The sequence below is a fragment of the Engystomops pustulosus genome, chromosome 10, assembly GCF_040894005.1.
Source record: "Engystomops pustulosus chromosome 10, aEngPut4.maternal, whole genome shotgun sequence".
Lineage (NCBI taxonomy): Eukaryota > Metazoa > Chordata > Amphibia > Anura > Leptodactylidae > Engystomops > Engystomops pustulosus.
Window position 1 is genome coordinate 59,499,526 of NC_092420.1, and position 18,194 is coordinate 59,517,719.

Genomic DNA, 18,194 nt, shown 5'->3' on the forward strand with positions numbered 1-18,194 from the left:
TTTTTTGCAAGGAACCATAGCTATGCTTCAAACATATCTCCATTTCTATATGTGTGAATATCCCCCTAACCTTTTCAGTGGATCTCCACTATTACCTTGGTTTAAGGATCTTATTATATTTATATACTAGGCCAGGCCTACAAATATAGAACTTATAATAATGCATTTTACTTTACCAGCAGTTTCCCCCCCCCCCCCCCCCTAAGAACAGGCATTAAATTGTATCATGTGGTTTAGGCAAGTATCTCTCTACATGAACTTGCACAGGCACTCCAATGTATAAGCACATTGATTTTTACATGCAGTTCATGCATTGGAGTAGAAAGTTTTTGTTTTTTTTGAAGGCCCCATTCTGTTTCCAACTTCTGTTGTATATGGTCCGACCATTCAATATCCTTAAGAGAAAAAAAATAACATTATTTTCCATTTACATGCTAAACAATGGTCAATACCTTTACATGGATAATACAGCATTATTTGGTGTGAAGTGTATAATGATGTATGGGTACTGATAGATCCCTGCTCCTCCACTGCATAGCCTTCATCTGTCCATTGCCATACAGCCTTGTTTTGGCTATTTGCCTTAAGCAAGATATCTCTTTGGTAGAAATCTAGATGTGAAGAAGGGACTAAACCGCCTGCTGCCAGAGGGAGAAGGAGACTTGTGTGTCGAGCAGTGAAACGATTACGTAAAAGCTTTATTAGTGCTAGACGGTGTAATACAGCGATGCACCCAGGACTTTGTCTGTGGGATGATAGATGGGATAACACCCTTTAAAACCAATGATGCAGACTTGTCTGGTAAAGCCTCTGGTGGCACAGGAGCTTTATTTGGTCTTGCACAAGGTAGAAGTACAATGTGAACGCTTTTATGTGCAGGTAAGTACGTTGTAACCTTTCCGCATTGGAATAAGCAGGTTATTGTTCTAGTTTTTATGTGGCCCATTACTTCTTTTATAAATATTGACTTGTGGTTTTTCCTGCACTTATAAAGAAGGTCATGGTGCTGAACCTGAATCCTCAATGACCCTGCCAACATGTCATACATTTTTCTTTTCTTCATGAGATTTTTTAGAACTGACTGTAGTTCTTTACACTGTAGTAATGTCCATGATGGGAAACATTGTCCCACTTCCTACATATCTGTGTAATCTTCAGGATCTCGGGGTTGTGTTGTATTTAGCCTGTAATTTGGTCAAGGTTCTAAAACAAATCTGTCAACCACCTCCCAGTGGTAATAATCCAAAAATTGTCCCCCAACTTTACTCCAGAATTCAGTCTGTATATCCCGGTATCCTAGAGCTTTGATAAGCTGTTGGTTATGGTCCTTGTGGTTATCCTTGGAGTTATCTTACTTGGAAAATTGCTCCCTATATCTCCACTTTTTAGACAGAGGCGAGAATGTGTCTTTTTAATGTTTTGCTGCCCCCGGGTACACCCCCTACCACCATTGCTTCCCACTGTACTCTTTTCTTTATAGTTCTTCGTGACCAGAAAGTAAGATTGCTCATTCCTTCATTGCTGTGACCAGTGACTTAAGTATTTATTTTCAGTGCTTCAAATGAGACCCAGAAGTAGCGCGGGATAGACTGGAAGCATCAGAATGGCAGTGACCTAAAACAAAAAAAACTGTCACCATTACAGTGTCTGAATAATCTTACAATATTTTTTATCCATGGCTTCCTTCCTTCTAAAATCAACTTTTACAATTATTCTAATGAGTAAGTACTCTTGGGGTTGTTAACCGAACCTCTCCATGCTGCATCTTTACAGACCAGGCCATTGTATTGTTTCACCCTCCGCTGGATGTATTCTCACACAATGATACAGTGAAGTGTAACAGCCTGTGAATCTACTGTTAACTTTTTCACAAGCCCTTATAGCTCATTCGCATAATTTGAAGGGTTGATTTGAGAAGGAAGGAGGCCATGAATATCACATATAAGAAGATTACCACAGTCAGTGTCTGGATCTAGGAGGTCAGTGTCCCTGATTTACCATGATCCTTTAATGCTTCCAATATTTGTCAATCTTTGCACTTTAGAATTCATCAAAATGTTGCAAATATAGTTTTTTGTGTCTTTTTGGTTTGTATGGGGAAAAAACTTGCAGTGGTTTGTTTATTTTGCTCTGCTTACTTCACTTTTCAAATCCTGGTGAAAAAGTATATGTATTAACACTATAAAAGAAAGAAGGCAAATAGTCCAAATCGCTAAGTGGAGGGTGCTATCCTTCATTCTCTTGTCCAAGAGTCCAAATATACAATGATCAAAAGCAAAGCAAAATTTCTAAAATATAATCAAAAAGGATGATCGTATAGAAAATGGAGTAGCATTTCATAACAGAAGTGTGAGGCTGCATTTGCACGTCGTGGTTGACACAAGGCAACATGTAGAGGGAGGGACTTCGGGATCAGGTTTTGCATTGTTTGGGCATTGTATTGCCTTTTTAAGGTGGGAACACAGCTAAAATAAAATTTCCCTTGTGAGAATTAAAGGGGTTGTCCGGATTTATTCTAAAACACATGACTGGCTTGGGGGGGGGGGGGGGGTAAGAAAAGAGCTTTTACTTGCCTTCAACAGCGCTCTCATTGTCCTGCGTCGTCCCGGGTCAGTGGTGTGCCTCTGTTTACCGGCTACTTCCGGTCGCAGGCGACATGAATATTCTGCTCTGTCTGGCTGTCGGCAGTGGTCACCACTGACGGGAGATGGCGCAGGACAACGGGAGCGCAGGAGGTAAATACAAGTCCTTTTTTATATTCTGCTGCTGATATGTTTTAGATTAATCCCAGACAACCCCCTTTTGTGAATGCCCATTATGAACTAGTATCCTAAAGTCTATCCTTATTTTCATTGGTTTATGTACATGACCCCTGCTGGAGGGGACATTTATAGCAAATCCATTGGCTGATGTTCAGGAGACCAAGTTCTCATTGAGGGCATTAAATATTTATCTGACATGGGAAGTTATAACGCTCGATACTATAATATAAATATAGTAACTACATTAAGGAAGGTTTCATTTTTGGAGGGGAAGTTCCCAGGAGTGAAGGCCACTATGCCGTTTTTCATTAACCTGTGTCTGGATGGTGAAACATTATTACTTTTGTGCCCAGTTGTACAACGCTATGGGAAATGCTCTATTAATAATCGGATTCCTAACCTGAGTCTGCAAATAAGGCTCCTTTTTACGGCTGTGTTGAAGGCTGTTTAAGCAGCCTATTGGGTATATTCTGTCAATGAATATGGGGAACAATATCCCATTGAATGTGGGACACCATGAAAAATGAGGCATTACCTTGGTAAAACTACTTATGTTTCCATAAATTTGCAATACATGTTTGGTACTTTGACCCCACAATTATGAGTCCTCATCCAACTCTTACCTGTAATCTCTAGAAGTTACTAAACGCTTCCAAAACTTTTGTGATAGAAGATTAAGGACCCAGAAGAGTATAGGTTGTTACTTTCCAGCCGTACATACACAGAACCAAGGTGACCTCCACTTTTTGTAGAGATAAGAGTAACGTTAAGTTCTCACATGTCTTGTTTATTGCACTATTCTCGGTCATGGCAAATGTATTTTGTGCTACTGAATGGAATTTTGGTTTCCACAAACCCATTCCACAGATAAATGGGAAAGGCGAAAGTTGTGTGAGTATCCCCTCGAAGGGCAAAAAGAAACCTCAATCAAATCCAAATCTTATACTTTATAGATAACAATAGCATAAATTATAACCATAAAATTTCCATTATATTATATCACTTTCCGTTTTAATACATCACATCACAATTTCTAGCACCCTATCAACAATTGAGTTGAGCCATCGTGAAGGGGGGAAAAAACATTTACACAATACTGGACCATGGATACAGAAAGTATTTTCGAATAATAATTTTTATTTCTCTTAATCTATAATCCATACATAGTCTGATGTTGTCAGTCTGTTAATCATGGATTGTTGGCTGGGTAACTATTGACTGACCACAATACTGAGGACTGACCACAGTCTTTGGAAGGTGGTTATATCATAGAGAAGTATACGTCAGCACTCGCATGGATCACTTTTTCAGACCTCTACCTTACATGGACACTTACTTCTGTAAAGTTCCTCTGACAACTCAGTATATATTATGACTGAACATAATATGATATGGGATAAATCACTGGGATTGGAGTTCATTTGTGGTCCTTTAAGTGAATTGGACGTGTGCTAACCGTACAAACAATGGCTATTACATGTCCTAAAAAGGATGTTTGGCCAATACTGACTGGAAACTAAGTGCTTTATCCTCTTATTCAGCTTCTATAGGCCACACCTGTGATCTAGAAGCCCAAACTACCACAGTACAGTACAAAACCCTACCAAAGATGACCTGATGTAGTCCATTACTAAAACTTACTCCAAAAGCACCTAACAAATGACAGAATGCAGCCGAGAGACTATTGCCAGACATATACTGCAGTAAGGATGTATGGATAATGCAGTACCCACACCAGGTAATGAATTAATATGTACCCCCCAAACCAGAAACACAAATACCCTTCAGCGCTTTTGCTGTACTGTTGGTGCTAAGTTCTGCTGCAGAATAGTGGTGAGTAATTCCTTCACCAGATGTCCTCGCTGCTACACCAGGTCTCCTCTACCAATGACCCCTTCCATAATTTAAGTTGTGGGTTTTTAGAATTTGTATTTTTTAAAAAAATTGAAAACCTAAAATGAATATTTTGCCAAGACGCCAATCAAGAGAACAAAATGCACGGTATTCCTTTTGTAAAATATTTTTTATTCGCTTCCCATGATTCTGGTCTTGGCTAATCGCTGATAACACCATTTAGTGATATACTTTACAGCAGCCTCGTAGCCATGCATCAGTTGTCTGGAGCCTAGTCATTGAGGTCTATGGAGAGTCTTCCATACTTGCTTTGTGTTGATAAGAGGCGTAGGTAAGCAGTGATTTAATCTATTGTTAGTAGTGATGTTATTATTGTATTTCCTTTTAAAGGTGCTATATTCAATTGTTATCCTGTCTGTGATGTTAATGACGTGACTGCATTATAGAAAACCTTTAAGCATTACCAAGCAGCGGCCTAGTGAAAATTGCTGAATGTTTTTGCACATGTCCAGAGTATACACTAGTTAAACTCCCGCTGTAAGCACTGAATGTCTCCATATGTATATACTGGCAGACAGTGACCCCCTTCTTGTCTTTACTCAGTATATGTCATGTCCAGCAGGAAACTCTGTATGAAAAAGCACTCTCACTATCTATATGGGAGGAAAGATGGAGGTCAGGGAGCAGTGCAGTTATTGTGTGTTGTAGGCGATCTTGAACAGGTAGGTTTTCAGGTTACTTTTGAAGGATTAGAAGGTGGGGGGACAATCGGACACATTTTGGAGGACCACTCCAGAGTATGGGGGAAGCAGAGGAGAAGTCCTGTAGATGGTTGTGAGAAGAGCGGATGGTAATAGAGTGAAGCTGACAGTCCTGTGAGAAATGGAGATTAAGCATGGGGCGGTATTGGCTGATGAGTTCAGCGATAGGAGGATATATGGAGGAGACAAGTGGATGGCTTTGCAGGTCATAGTTAGTATTTTAAATTGAATTAGCTGTGCAATGGGTAACCAGTAGAGAGACTGGCACAAAGCAGATGCAGAGGAGAATCGAGGAGACAGATGGATTAGCTGGGCAGCAGAGTTAAGGATAGATTGGAGGGGCATTGGAGAGTTAGCTTGCAGACCATAGAAGAATATTGCAGTAATCCAAGTGGCTTGGACTCTAGATTGAAGAAGGGTTGGATGCAAAAGATGTTCTTCAGATGAAGGTGGAAGTTGTAGGTGACTCCTAGGCAGCGGACTTTAGGGACCAGGAGCCATGAATTGTGATGGTTAGGTCTGGTGGGAGGGATGTGTTAGGTGGTAGAAAGATTACGAGTTCCGTTTTATTCATATTAAGTTTAAGAATATGGGAAGAGAAGAAGGATATGGCTAATACACACACTGGCTGAATCCTGGATAGAAGAGAGGTACTAGCTGGGCCAGGAATATAGATCTGAGTCATCTGCATAGGAGTGGTAATGAAAGCCATGAGACTTGATGAACTGTCCTGGTCCATAAGTGTAAATGGAGAGGGGACCAGGTAAAGAGGTGGTGTGAGAGGTGATAGATACAGAATGTTCAGTTGGAGAGGTATGAGGAGATCCAGGAGATGGCCAGGTCACTGAAGACATAAGAGGCTATGAGCGGCCGCTGAATGTATACTATGCATGTTTCCTTTGGTTTCAGTTGGGTTCGGCCACACACCCCGGATGTATTGCCAGGATGGTAGCTGGACAGTCAGTGCAGCAAACTTCAAAAAGGGGTCCCCCTGGCCAATCACATCCATTGGTAGTAGCAAGGGGCATTAATTTTCTGGATTGGCTTGTACGGCTGCTTATCTGGCAACACTACAGGGCCATGCAGCTGAAACCCAAATTGAAACTACAGGTCAGCTCACCTGTCAACATATGGTAACACGATAGCAATAAAATCGGGATGCTTTACAATGTATATTCACACACAATCTGCTCAGGTAAAAGAATATTGAGGTAATATTGGCCCCACAATTCTACTGCCACCAGATGTTCTAGCTCCATTAGATTTTCAGTATTAATAGATGATATAGAGACGGTGCTTTGCTGTATTTAATCAGATTTAGAAGATTTCGGGTAAAATTCCAGCATTTGAATAGATACTTTATAATGTACAGGGCAACTCTCCCACCTGCCTTGTTAGGCTGTTTAACCCCGTATCCCCTGCATCCACAGCCCTATAAATTATATGCAGTTTGTCTTGTGGAGTTCTAATGGAAATGTGTGAGGTGCTAATAACTGCTGCGTGATTAATGATGATTCCTCTCTGTGTGAGATTTCCCCCTGGTATCATCTGCCAATGTCCTGGGGCACACAGCATTGAAAATCGGAAGCACTCTCCTTTCTATATAACTTTCCCATTTCTCCACAAGCCATCTTTCTTACTGTGATTTTCTTCCTTTTTTTATTATTTTTTTTAACTTTAGGTGACCAATGAAGTTTGTGTTTAAATATATATTTTAGTTATATTGACACAAGTTCTATTTTTTTTTTTAAATTCATCTGGCCATAGTAACATTAAGAAAGTTGGATATAAAATTTTGTTTTCATTACAAATTTTCCAAATTTAAACTGAGTCCTGTTGTCACACAAGGCATTCACTTTATAACAAATCCTCACCCTGCAGCACATGTAATAATATCAGTATTCCTCCCAATACTGATGACTCCAAATTATTATTATTTATTATTATTATTATAATTATTATAGACATTGTTTTTTTTAAGCATCTGTTCTAAATGAAGTGTAATATACAGGCAGTATGTTATAGAACTGACTGGCGAGGTGAATTTAGTGTTTTTTTTGGAGTGATAAAGTGTAATATTCAATATTTATACATGTTTGTGTCTGCTAGGCTTAGGTGGGTCTAATCGCTGATCAACTTACCTATAGAGATGTGAGCACTTTGCCTTCAGTCATTGTATAACATCAACCACTGGAATCTTTGCTCCCTTGCATGTATTTCTCTGGTCTGAATTGTGAGTGAAACAAGACTAATAATAATTCCTTTATTTATTTAGCGCGGACACAGATTATGCAGCGCTGCACAGAGCTTGCCAAAATGGTCCCTGTTCCCAATGGGGCCTGGATGGGAATTGAACCCAGGACCCCAGTGCTGCAAGACTGTAGTTCAACCACTGAGCCACCGTGCTGCCCAAGACTACACTGTGATGCCACCTGTGCGGTGTGTTTTTCCCCGCACATAAAGTAGCTCAGAGTGGATGTGAAATCCGGACCATAGGAGTACATAAACAGATGGTTGGATAGTATCAGGACTGAAACCTGACCAAAATTGGACACACTTCAAAAATCAAAGGATTTGACTCTAGGTTCATAGGCAACTGACATTTTGCTCATAATGAAGAGGTCTGAAGGATCACTACTTAGTTATATGGTTAATAGGTTGCATTAAACTGTAAAACGCCCAAACCGCTAAGATCTGTTTCTAGATCTGCCAGAATTGGTAAATACACAAGACTTTAACGGTTCTTCTCTGCAGGGCGCTTCAGGGTGTACCTAACACAATGGGAGGGCACTGGCGCTCTATATATAGGATTCTTAAGTATCAGGACTCCTTGCATTGAACAAGAGTCCTGCCTCTCCCACCCACACAGACTGTAGATGACTGTGTCCTATTTTAGCATATTTACTAAGTATCTAAAAATTTTTCCAATCCTGGAAAACATTTACTTATTTGTTTTACCAGAATTTCCAGTGAATTATAAATGGCTATAAATCTCCACACACCTTCAGACCAGGGACACTTACTCATAGACCCAGTCACTGTGACTATGGTAATCGTCTTATATTTGTTATCCATGGTCTCCCTCCTTCTAAAATCAACTTTTAAAATGTTACCCTAATCCCTCTGTTATCTGGCTTTTACACGGTCTCGCCCTGAGGTGCTTGGGGAGCAGGGTGAGGCAGATTAAAGCCAGATCACAGAGGAGCTAGCCCTTCAGGCTCATCAGTATAATTTGCCCTTGATGCCCTTGGTTGATGTGGATCTGAAAAGGGTTAAGGCGCAATAGCTTCTACCCAAATCCTAGATGTGTGAACATTCCCTAACTAATTTGTCTGTAATAATGTTGTGTAAAAGTAACCTAACTGTATCATTATCGTGTTCACAGACTATACGCATGTCACAGAGCTGCATGTGAACAGTTTTTTTTACAATGTGTGAATGTGTAAAATGCAATGAAATCTGCTGTTTCTAAGCTTTCCTGAGCTCTGTGCAAATGAGTCCCGTATGAAAAAAAGAAATCCCGCTTCTGTGTAAAAACCTAGTTTCATTTCAAAGCCACCACAGAAAAGTACCGAGTGATTTTATTCTATTCTTCCTCACACACATTTAGGAAGGAAAACTATCATTTTCTCTCAAATTGCAGCTGGGCTTTTTACCTCTGGGGGGATGAAAAAAAACTTAATAGATGCAGATCTAAATAGAAAAGAAAACTGGAATTTGTAAAACGCACCAGTTAATAGCCATGTTAACAAATACCCGCTATATCTTATCATGCATTGGTCTGCTGTGCGCAATGGAGTGGAAATGTAACTTTCATTTTTAATGTGCTTTGTGCCACCATCTTGTACCGAGGACATGGCAGTAGAAAAAACTCAAGACAACGACTCCTGCCTCTTTACTATTAAAAAATAGAGACCGTGCATGATTGGTCAAGACCAGAATCTGCACCAATCTATCCTCTTCGGGTGCTGTAATATATCATCCATAGTGACGTGATGTCATGAAAACGCCATCCGATGGCAGCTGCAGAAGAGTGTCTATAAGGTCATCAAAAGATGTACCGTAATTATGTTGTATATTATGTCACTATGATCGCGTTATGTCTGTGTACTCTATTATTTCGAGTGTCCTGAATGATATTTTTTCCATGAGTTAGTATTATACCCAATCTTTACAAAGGGTTTATTAATTGGTTGCAGGTCCCTGAAGCGGATGTTGCTCGAATGATTGAGAAGATGGATGGCGGGACTGTAGGGGACCCTGGTGAGAAGGCAGAATCAGTACTTAAAGCTTCTGTCTTCTCAGTATCTTTATAGACCATGCTAGATGAGAGCTATGGAGAGAATAGTAGCATCTATGAATCCCAGTGATCATGTGGATATGTGATTGCCGAGATGATGGTTTTTTGGATGTGCTGAGTCTGGATAGACCAAGCAGCAGCTTCTTAACCCGGACAAAAGTCACTCTAACATATACTTTATACACAATCACACACACACACGTGCTCACAAGTTTGTTGCAAATTTGTTAAAAATGTCAATTAACACTGTTGTGATCCCCTGTTAATAGCCATGGAATCAAGGGCTGAGAAAAAATGCCCTGCTCAGAAAATGAAAGAAGACTTCTGATTGGTTGTAAGAGGGTCGCTTATACTCATTGTTCTGATTGAGGCTTGGTGTGTATGTGGCACCTTTTCTGATACCAGATAGATTCATCCATAGATCCCCTTATTTACCTGACTGAGACCTAAAACTGCCCTTGGGCCTCGGTCACTCACCTCTCAACCCTTATTGCTGCTTGTATCCTAGGCAGTCCCATGAGATGCCGACACTATTCATGGAATCCATTACAAGTCAATGGGACTCCTCTGAGTTCTGGGTTTTATCATACAGTGTATATGTTACGATCAGAAGCCACAGTGCAGATGTGAACGAAGTAACAAATAAAGTGTTAACATTCTTCAGAGCCGACCCCCCCCCCCCCCCCCGACCCCCTTTCGTCAGTCAGGTAGCCTTTAATACTGTGGTGTTTTAGTGAAGTGTTTTGGACTCCTTATCACACGAGGAATAGTTTTCTGCTTGCACCTAATCTAGGAATCTGCCTCTTCAATCTGACACTGATAGACAGAGAAAATGACTTCATGGAGCAGCATTCATGTCATCCAGGGATCAGCTGCAGCTTTGTTCCTTCCAATCCTGGTGCATTTGGTAAAGACAATCTGGAAAGCTTAGCCATACATTTGTGCAAATCATTAGAAGAGATGTTGCACACTCCATATAATCGAGTACTTTTGTTGCTGGGAAATTCAAAAACGAAAAAAAATCCAGCGCGGGCTATAGGTTGTCTTTTTCTATCACTTTTCTTTTAGCGTCATGAGTTGTGCTTTAATACGGAGCAGCATTCACACTTGGCAACTATGAGTAGAAAAGGCAGCTGATACCTGAATGAACTCCTATAATTGCACTCCAAAAACCATGTGATCTGTTGTTTGTGGCTCATGTGTCATTGTTGTCTGTGAGGTCCGCTTCTGCACGAATGACAGTATACAAAGACTGCCTGAGCCCCAAACAGACGCAGGTATAGGACCTCTTCTATAATTTATGGCCCGGATGTTTTCCTCATGCACAGGAACGTGTGTATGAGCCTCTAGAACTACATTGGGGCGTGTGCTCACTACTGGAACAATGGCCAGCACATGTACTTATACCAAGTTTGTGTGCATGAGGCCTTACAAGAAGTTTTCCCTGAATTCAGAAAAGGTTCTGTGCTATTTTATTCTGCTGTCAGAAAGGGTCTTCGTTATCCCCTCATCTGGCTCTTCAACGGAGACCATAATCGGTAGCTTCACTCACAGATTCTGTCTGACTATATTACAAAACCATGATCATGCGGAACCTTGATTTCTGTATATTTGAATGTCATTTCTACAACAATGGAAGCCATTTTCTGTACATGTGATCTGCGCCTAAAGAGTAATTTCTTTCTCTTTGTTTCCTCATGTTGGCAGCATTTATTGGAATAAAAGGTTTGCATCATATCAAAGAATATATTTAATCATTGTGCCATCATTTATATTGTTATCACCAACCGCTTTACTGAGTGAGGTTTCTGCATTTTGTTCATGTCTGAGGGTTTTAATGTGGGTTCTGAGGGCTGCATCACACATTACATGCCAATGGATTAATCCAAGTTTTCACTTCCTTTGGATTATTCTGTATAACCCCTCTGTACCTCACATCTGCACAGTGTTTTTATTGGCCTTTTGTGTGCCTTCCCGCTAATGCATTCCTTTTACATTAGCAATCGATAGTGGCGTGAGGGATAGTCGGTAAGAGAAAGCTGAAATTTCTAGTGAGCGGGAGAGGGTTACTGACTTGTATAATAGACTCTATGATCTGCATAGTTGATCTGTCGGTCCACAAGAAGCAACTTTTATATTTTATTCTGCTGCCTGCAATTATCCATTAATTTTAAGACTGGCCCCAGATTTGTTTGCATTTCTGCATTTTCAGTTAATTCGATGACATGCCTCCCTGTGATGTCATTGTGTAATAGTTCCTTTTTTTATATATAGTATTATATTAGATATGTAATGGCATGTGTGGAGTGATGTGGCAAACACCATCACAATTACATAATTGACAAAAAAAACTGAGCATATCATGCAGAAAAAGACAAGGGAATAGTTGTGTGTAGGCGCTGTAATTTACAGCTGTATACAGCCATATAAGCTCCACAACTGAAAACTAATAAGCTAAGTATAAGAGTGGTGTGTAAAAACAGGCCATCAATACACAGACTATTACAAAAGGTTATTGGATATCCATTAAAAACATTTTATATACAGTCATACAAAACATAAATAATAAATAAATAGAATGGTGAAACGTCAACAAGTTTGCATGAAAATATCTATTTATGTAGTAAATTGATCTTGCTTATGTAACCCCTGATGCTGACCTTCTGTATGGAACCCTATAGTTCTCAACCTAAAGTACAGTATGCTGATCCATTGTAAAATATATCCATACAAAACCTATAGAAAATAATGTAAATTGATGTAAACTATGAGAAATGTTATTACTGACTATAGGGCTGTGGATACATGTTGTTACATCTGGAAGAAGGTAGTCAGTGGATGTTCCTGCATGTAACTTTAAATTCGCACCAATTTAATCTAAATTTGTGAATTTGAGGCATTTAAGAAGTTAGACCTGAAAACTAGACTGTTCTTAGAAGATTTCTGCTTTGTTCTGGATGCCTGGTAAAGTTACATCTCTTGCAACATGCTCCTTGAATTCATTCTGGTGGACCTACAGCTGTTACATTTCCTAGAAATGTTGTATATTTAGAACCAGCTTAATTCTGAAACATTGACATATACTCTTGGTTGTGTATAGTACAAGACTAGCTGCAATTTATAGAACATGTTAATTTGCATTACTACTTCATTTTAAATAATGCCTAAAGGGGTTTCCCTATGAAAGAAAGTTCTCATTTTAATTCCCTAGTGTTGAATAAGGATAATTTTTAACTTCACTAAGCTGACACTTCATGATTCATCTGTGCTATGAGATTTGTTCTGACAATGTGCTTGGATTGTCATAGTACAGGGTTTATCTACACTTTCATTTAGCTTCTGAATATTCTACTAGTATTTGACACCAATAAAAAGAGAGATGAGAATCATGAGATGGATATGCAACACAATGACACTCTCAGCCCTGCTAGCTCACCTAATCAATAAAACAGTCTCCTTTGCTGTAAGGACCTTATCGGTCTGTAGCTTTTACAGTAAGTCTCTGCACACTGCTTCTTAAAGGGAACCTGTCACCAGGAGACCCATTTTTAGCACCCCCCCCTCCCAGTCCCCATAGAGCATAGTACATACTCTGCCAAAGTGTTTTTGTATAAAAAATTGGTTTTACAGAAAAAAAAGTTATATTGTACCTTTCATTAGCATCTGCTGTGTGACTTGGCAGTTGCCAATTGGGAGGGACTGGAAAGGAGCAGTCCCCCCCCCCCCCCCAACCCTTGGGAAACATGTGACCTTTTCAAATATATGAATAACTCCCCACACTCGGGATTGGCTGTAGAGGAGCAGAGGGCGTCGCTAAGCCAAGTGATGGGTGTTTTCATATATTTGAAAAGGTCACATGGAGAAGCTGTTCCCCAAGGGTGGGGGGAAACTGCTCCTTTCCAGCTCCTCCCAAAAGGCAACTGCCTAGTCACACAGCAGATGCTAATAAAAGGTACAATATAACATATCTTTTTTTCTGTAAAACCAATTTTTAATACAAAAACACTTTGGCAGTGCATGTACTATGCTCTGTGGGGACTGGGGGAGTGCTAACAATGGGTCTCCTGGTGACAGGTTTCCTTTAAAGGCAGGAAGTGCCTGTGTCTGAGCTGGTCTTGTAGTGCAGGGTGCGCTGCAGTGTGCAGACATAGTCCATAGTCAGAGTTATCCACTAACAACTAAAATTGTAAATGGGGGGGGGGGCTGATAGAGATGGGAATTTTATCAGGGAAATGCTGTATTTTTTGTTCTGTGTTATTTTGTTGTTCTGAGTATATTTAAGAATGTTGTCTTCGTGGGAATACCCCTTTTTAAAGAACATGTTATAATTATGTGGCAGGTTTATCAATACTGTCATATGGTATATCTGTCCTATTTGCCCACGACATCCAATCGGAGCTCAGCTTTGAGTTTTCCAAAGCCATCTAAAATATAATTTCGGCTCTAATTAGTTGCTATGGGAAAGTAAGACTAGGTTTCTAACTGTCCAACTTTGGAAATGTGTAACTGTGATGTTACAGCTTGTATTAATCTTCAGACCACAACCCTGTAGACTTCAGAGCTTGAAACTTCAGACAAGGTTTTACATAGAATTTGTAAACATGGGAGCCAGATTCAGAATTAATTTCTTTTGTGGTTGTTGTGTACAACATTGTCATCTAATCCAGGTCAGATAAATTCAGTTTAATCACAGTCTGTCTCCAGGAGACTCTATTGCAGATGAATTAACCCCTTCACGCTCCGTGACGGATATATCCGCCACGGAGCTGTGAAGGTTGTATGAAGAAGGCTCACGGGCTGAGCCTTCTTCATACAGTGATGGGCTTTGCTGCATATCGCAGCAAAGACCCATCGCTATCACCCGCGGTCGGTGCTTGCACTGATCGCGGGTGTTAACCTCTTCTTTGCCGCCGGCAAAGTCGCCGGCGGCACTTTAAATTTGGCGGCGCGTGGGCGCCGCCATCTTACCTCCGATCGCCGCTCCCCCGAACGTCATCGGGGGGCGGCGATCGGTTGCCATGGTAGCCTCGGGTCTTCGTTTGACCCGAGGATACATGGCTTCTGCACATGCATTACAATGAGCCTGTGGCTCATTGTAATGTATAGTGTGCAGAAATGCCATATACTGCGATACAGTAGTATTGCAGTATATGGCAGGAGCGATCAGACCATCTAGGGTTAATGTACCCTAGAGGGTCTAAGAAACAGTGGAAAAAAAGAGAAAAAAAAAAGTTTAAAAAATGTAAAAAAATAATAAAATATTAAAAGTTCAAATCACCCCCCTTTCCCTAGAACTGATATAAAATATAATAAATAGTAAAAATCACAGACACATTAGGTATCGCCGCGTCCCAAAATGCCCGATCTATCAAAATATAAAAACGGTTACGGGCGGCGGTGACCTCCGGAACGGCAAATGGCGCCCAAATGTCCAAAATGCGACTTTTACACCTTTTTAGATGACATAAAAAATGTAATAAAAAATGATCCAAATGTCGCACAGTCCTCAAAATGGTAGCAATGAGAACGTCGGCTCATTTCGCAAAAAATGACCCCTCACACATCTCCATGCGCCAAAGTATGAAAAAGTTATTAGCGTCAGAAGATGGCAAAAAATTTTTTTTCTTTTTTGTACACATTCGTTCAATTTTTGAAAATTTATTAAAACGCAATAAAACCTATATAAATTTGGTATCAGCGCGATCGTACCGAACCAAAGAATAAAGTAGGCATGTTATTTGGAGCGCAGAGTGAAAGTCGTAAAAACTGAGCCCACAAGAACATGACGCACATGCAGTTTTTTTAAATTTTTCCACATTTGGAATTTTTTTGCGGCTTCCCACTACATGGCATGGAATAATAAATAACATCATGGGAAAGTAAAATTTGTTACGCACAAAATAAGCCCTCACACAGCTCTGTACACGGAAAAATGAAAAAGTTATGGATTTTTGAAGATGGAGAGCGAGAAATCAGCGAAAATACCCTGCGTCCTTAAGGGGTTAAAAGAATTTTCACTGATCAGACACTCTGACCTGATTCACTCATTGAATTGAAAGTCTCTACATTGAGGATTCTACATTGCCTGATACTTGAATTGATCAGCCATATAAATGTACTTGTAGTCTTGAAAAATACAATTTGCAATAGCACCACACTACTTAAAGGGCTGGTCATATACATGAGATGTCTAACGGCCAAATGCTTGTTCAGCAAATGGCTGTCTCTCCAGATCCCCTATAAAGCAGATAACGGGGGTAATCTTTACCAATGGCTTGTTGAAATCAAACATTTCTTTCCTACAGGGTAGCCCCCATACACAATAGATGTTTGGGTTTTCTGCCTAAATTGTCATTTTCCTCTTTCTGTGTATGATCTTCTATGTGTGTTTCTCCGTCCCCCATACAACTACCTCCATTGTCTTTTGTAGACAGATAAATCTAAGTGAAGGTGGCTATTTGTTCGGTTAAGGTTCACTTCCCATTGTACTTTCTCAACTGGAATCTTGGAACATTTACTAATGGAAGTGTATTTGTGCTCCACAAGACCTACAGAATGCAACTTACCAAATCTGTTTTATACAAGTTGAGACTTCTTACTCTAGAATAATTCAGCAGTAGCTGGTAACCTGTAGTTTGTAGTTTACGATCTGCTATTTTTCAGGATATAATGCAGTGACCCGATAACATGGACAGCGTGCATTATTATATTTAACATTTTTCTGTATGATTATTGCATTTTTTTTTTTTTTTTTTACAAAAAGCAATGGCTACATATGTTATAAAACACATTTTTTTAATTACATTATTTGCCATTCTAAACAATTACATCTTCTGGCATTCTGTAAGAAGCCGCAAAAGGAAAATTGGTGGGGTTGCTAATGTGTTGTGCGTTACTATAAAAAAGGCCCCCAAAATGTAAAAAATGCAGCATGTAAACTCGCATAGTTACTTATAAGATCTCATTTTAGTGGTATAGAAGTGGAAATGTTTAACATGAATTTTATTGTATTCTGTCCCACAATGTTTTATCTACAAATCTGATTATTTTTATTTTCTTTTGTACAATTTGCAGAAAACATGCCCTGAACTGCCACCGAATGAAGCCTGCCCTCTTCAATGTGCTATGTGAAATCAAAGAAAAGACAGGTAAGAAGCTAATGCTGTGCTCTACATAAAGCAGAGACTGCTGTTAAATCAATAACTTGTATAACACATTTAAGCAAAGGCCTTGGGTCATAGCATCTAGATCTTGGAAGAAGAATGGCCATGGATGTTGGAAAAGTTGGGTCTATAGCACATAATGGACAGCAAAAAAATGGTGTTTCCTCTTCTCTATTGGAATGAGATGTTCTGTTTCTGCATTGAGATTTCCTGAAATACCTCATTAAAAGGCTGTTGCTTTCACTGTTCCCTCATAATAATTTTCACTGTAGCTCTGCTTGTTCAGTTTTTACTTTCTCAATACAAGCACGAGTTCATGATGATGATGATTATGATTTAGCCTCCAATCACGTTGTGTATAAATTCTAAATAAGATTGGACCCAAAAGTATTCTAATAATTCGTAATGAGACTAATCTGTGCTTAACCATAAGAAGACCAAATGAAGGTATCTCGTGGATTATTACCTTTATTATGACCTGATTCATGATCCTTGGGGTTAGTGTAGAGGACTTTGATCTTGGTCCTGTAGGTTAGATTAGGACGGCACGCCTTCTCTTAACTAGACAGAATTTGGTTTCAGTCCTTCATCCTAAACTTATACTCCACTAATTCAGACATACACAGAAACTGACTTTCAAGCAGTAGGGACTTGAGGTTGGGGGATTGTGGAATTTCACTTTTTTTCTCCTGCCAGAACTTGCCTTATTTTGCACATTCCTGGGGACGGTGGTACTTTTCCTTTCTTATCGGATTATCTCTGTATTCTTAAGATCACATCAATTACATTCATTCAGTTCACATCCTTATGATTCTTGTTAGCTATCACATATCATGAATTTAAGCACATCTGCTCTGTACATGTATATCTACAGAGATTGCCATTTCTATACTATGTTGTTATTGTTTAAGGTGCTTTTTATTCCTCTCTACCAACTCTAGCCATTTATAGACCCTCCATCCTCTTGCAAACCTTTTTCTCTTGTCCACCATCATCACCCTCGCATCTCGTCTCTGCTTCCCTCCAGAGCTGTAGATTTCTTCCTTGCTGCCAGCTGAAGGCCAGCATTTAGCATATTTAGAAAGGTTATTTATGACAGACTATGGGAGTCTCTAGGTTAGAAGCTTCAGTGACTAGCTATGTGTTCCAGCTCTGTTTAACCCCCCAGACGGAAGGTCACAATGTGTCCCAAATGTCAAGTCATCCCACTCCTCTAGTTAATCCTTGTCACAACCTTTAAGTACACATTTCCTGGCTTCTTATTATGTTAACCCTGTCCATGTCAGCAGGTCATGGTAATCCAATGCCAACAAGTTGTCCTTGCTTAATGATATTTCCCTTTGGGAAACTGTTT

General features: G+C 39.8%; 1 protein-coding gene across 6 annotated transcripts in view; it reads left to right on the top strand.

Moving 5' to 3' along the window:
• The window catches only part of LOC140104578 (pre-B-cell leukemia transcription factor 1), an 89,896-nt gene that overhangs the window by 4,224 nt on the left and 67,478 nt on the right, over positions 1–18,194 (top strand). For 3 of the 6 annotated variants that reach the window (XM_072128165.1, XM_072128167.1, XM_072128169.1), the window contains exons 2-3: positions 11,385–11,402; positions 16,752–16,825. In XM_072128165.1, the coding sequence (XP_071984266.1) occupies positions 11,385–11,402; positions 16,752–16,825 (92 nt within the window). The remainder of the gene's footprint in view (positions 1–11,384; positions 11,403–16,751; positions 16,826–18,194) is intronic. The other 3 variants (XM_072128168.1, XM_072128166.1, XM_072128170.1) reach the window with 1 other exon arrangement.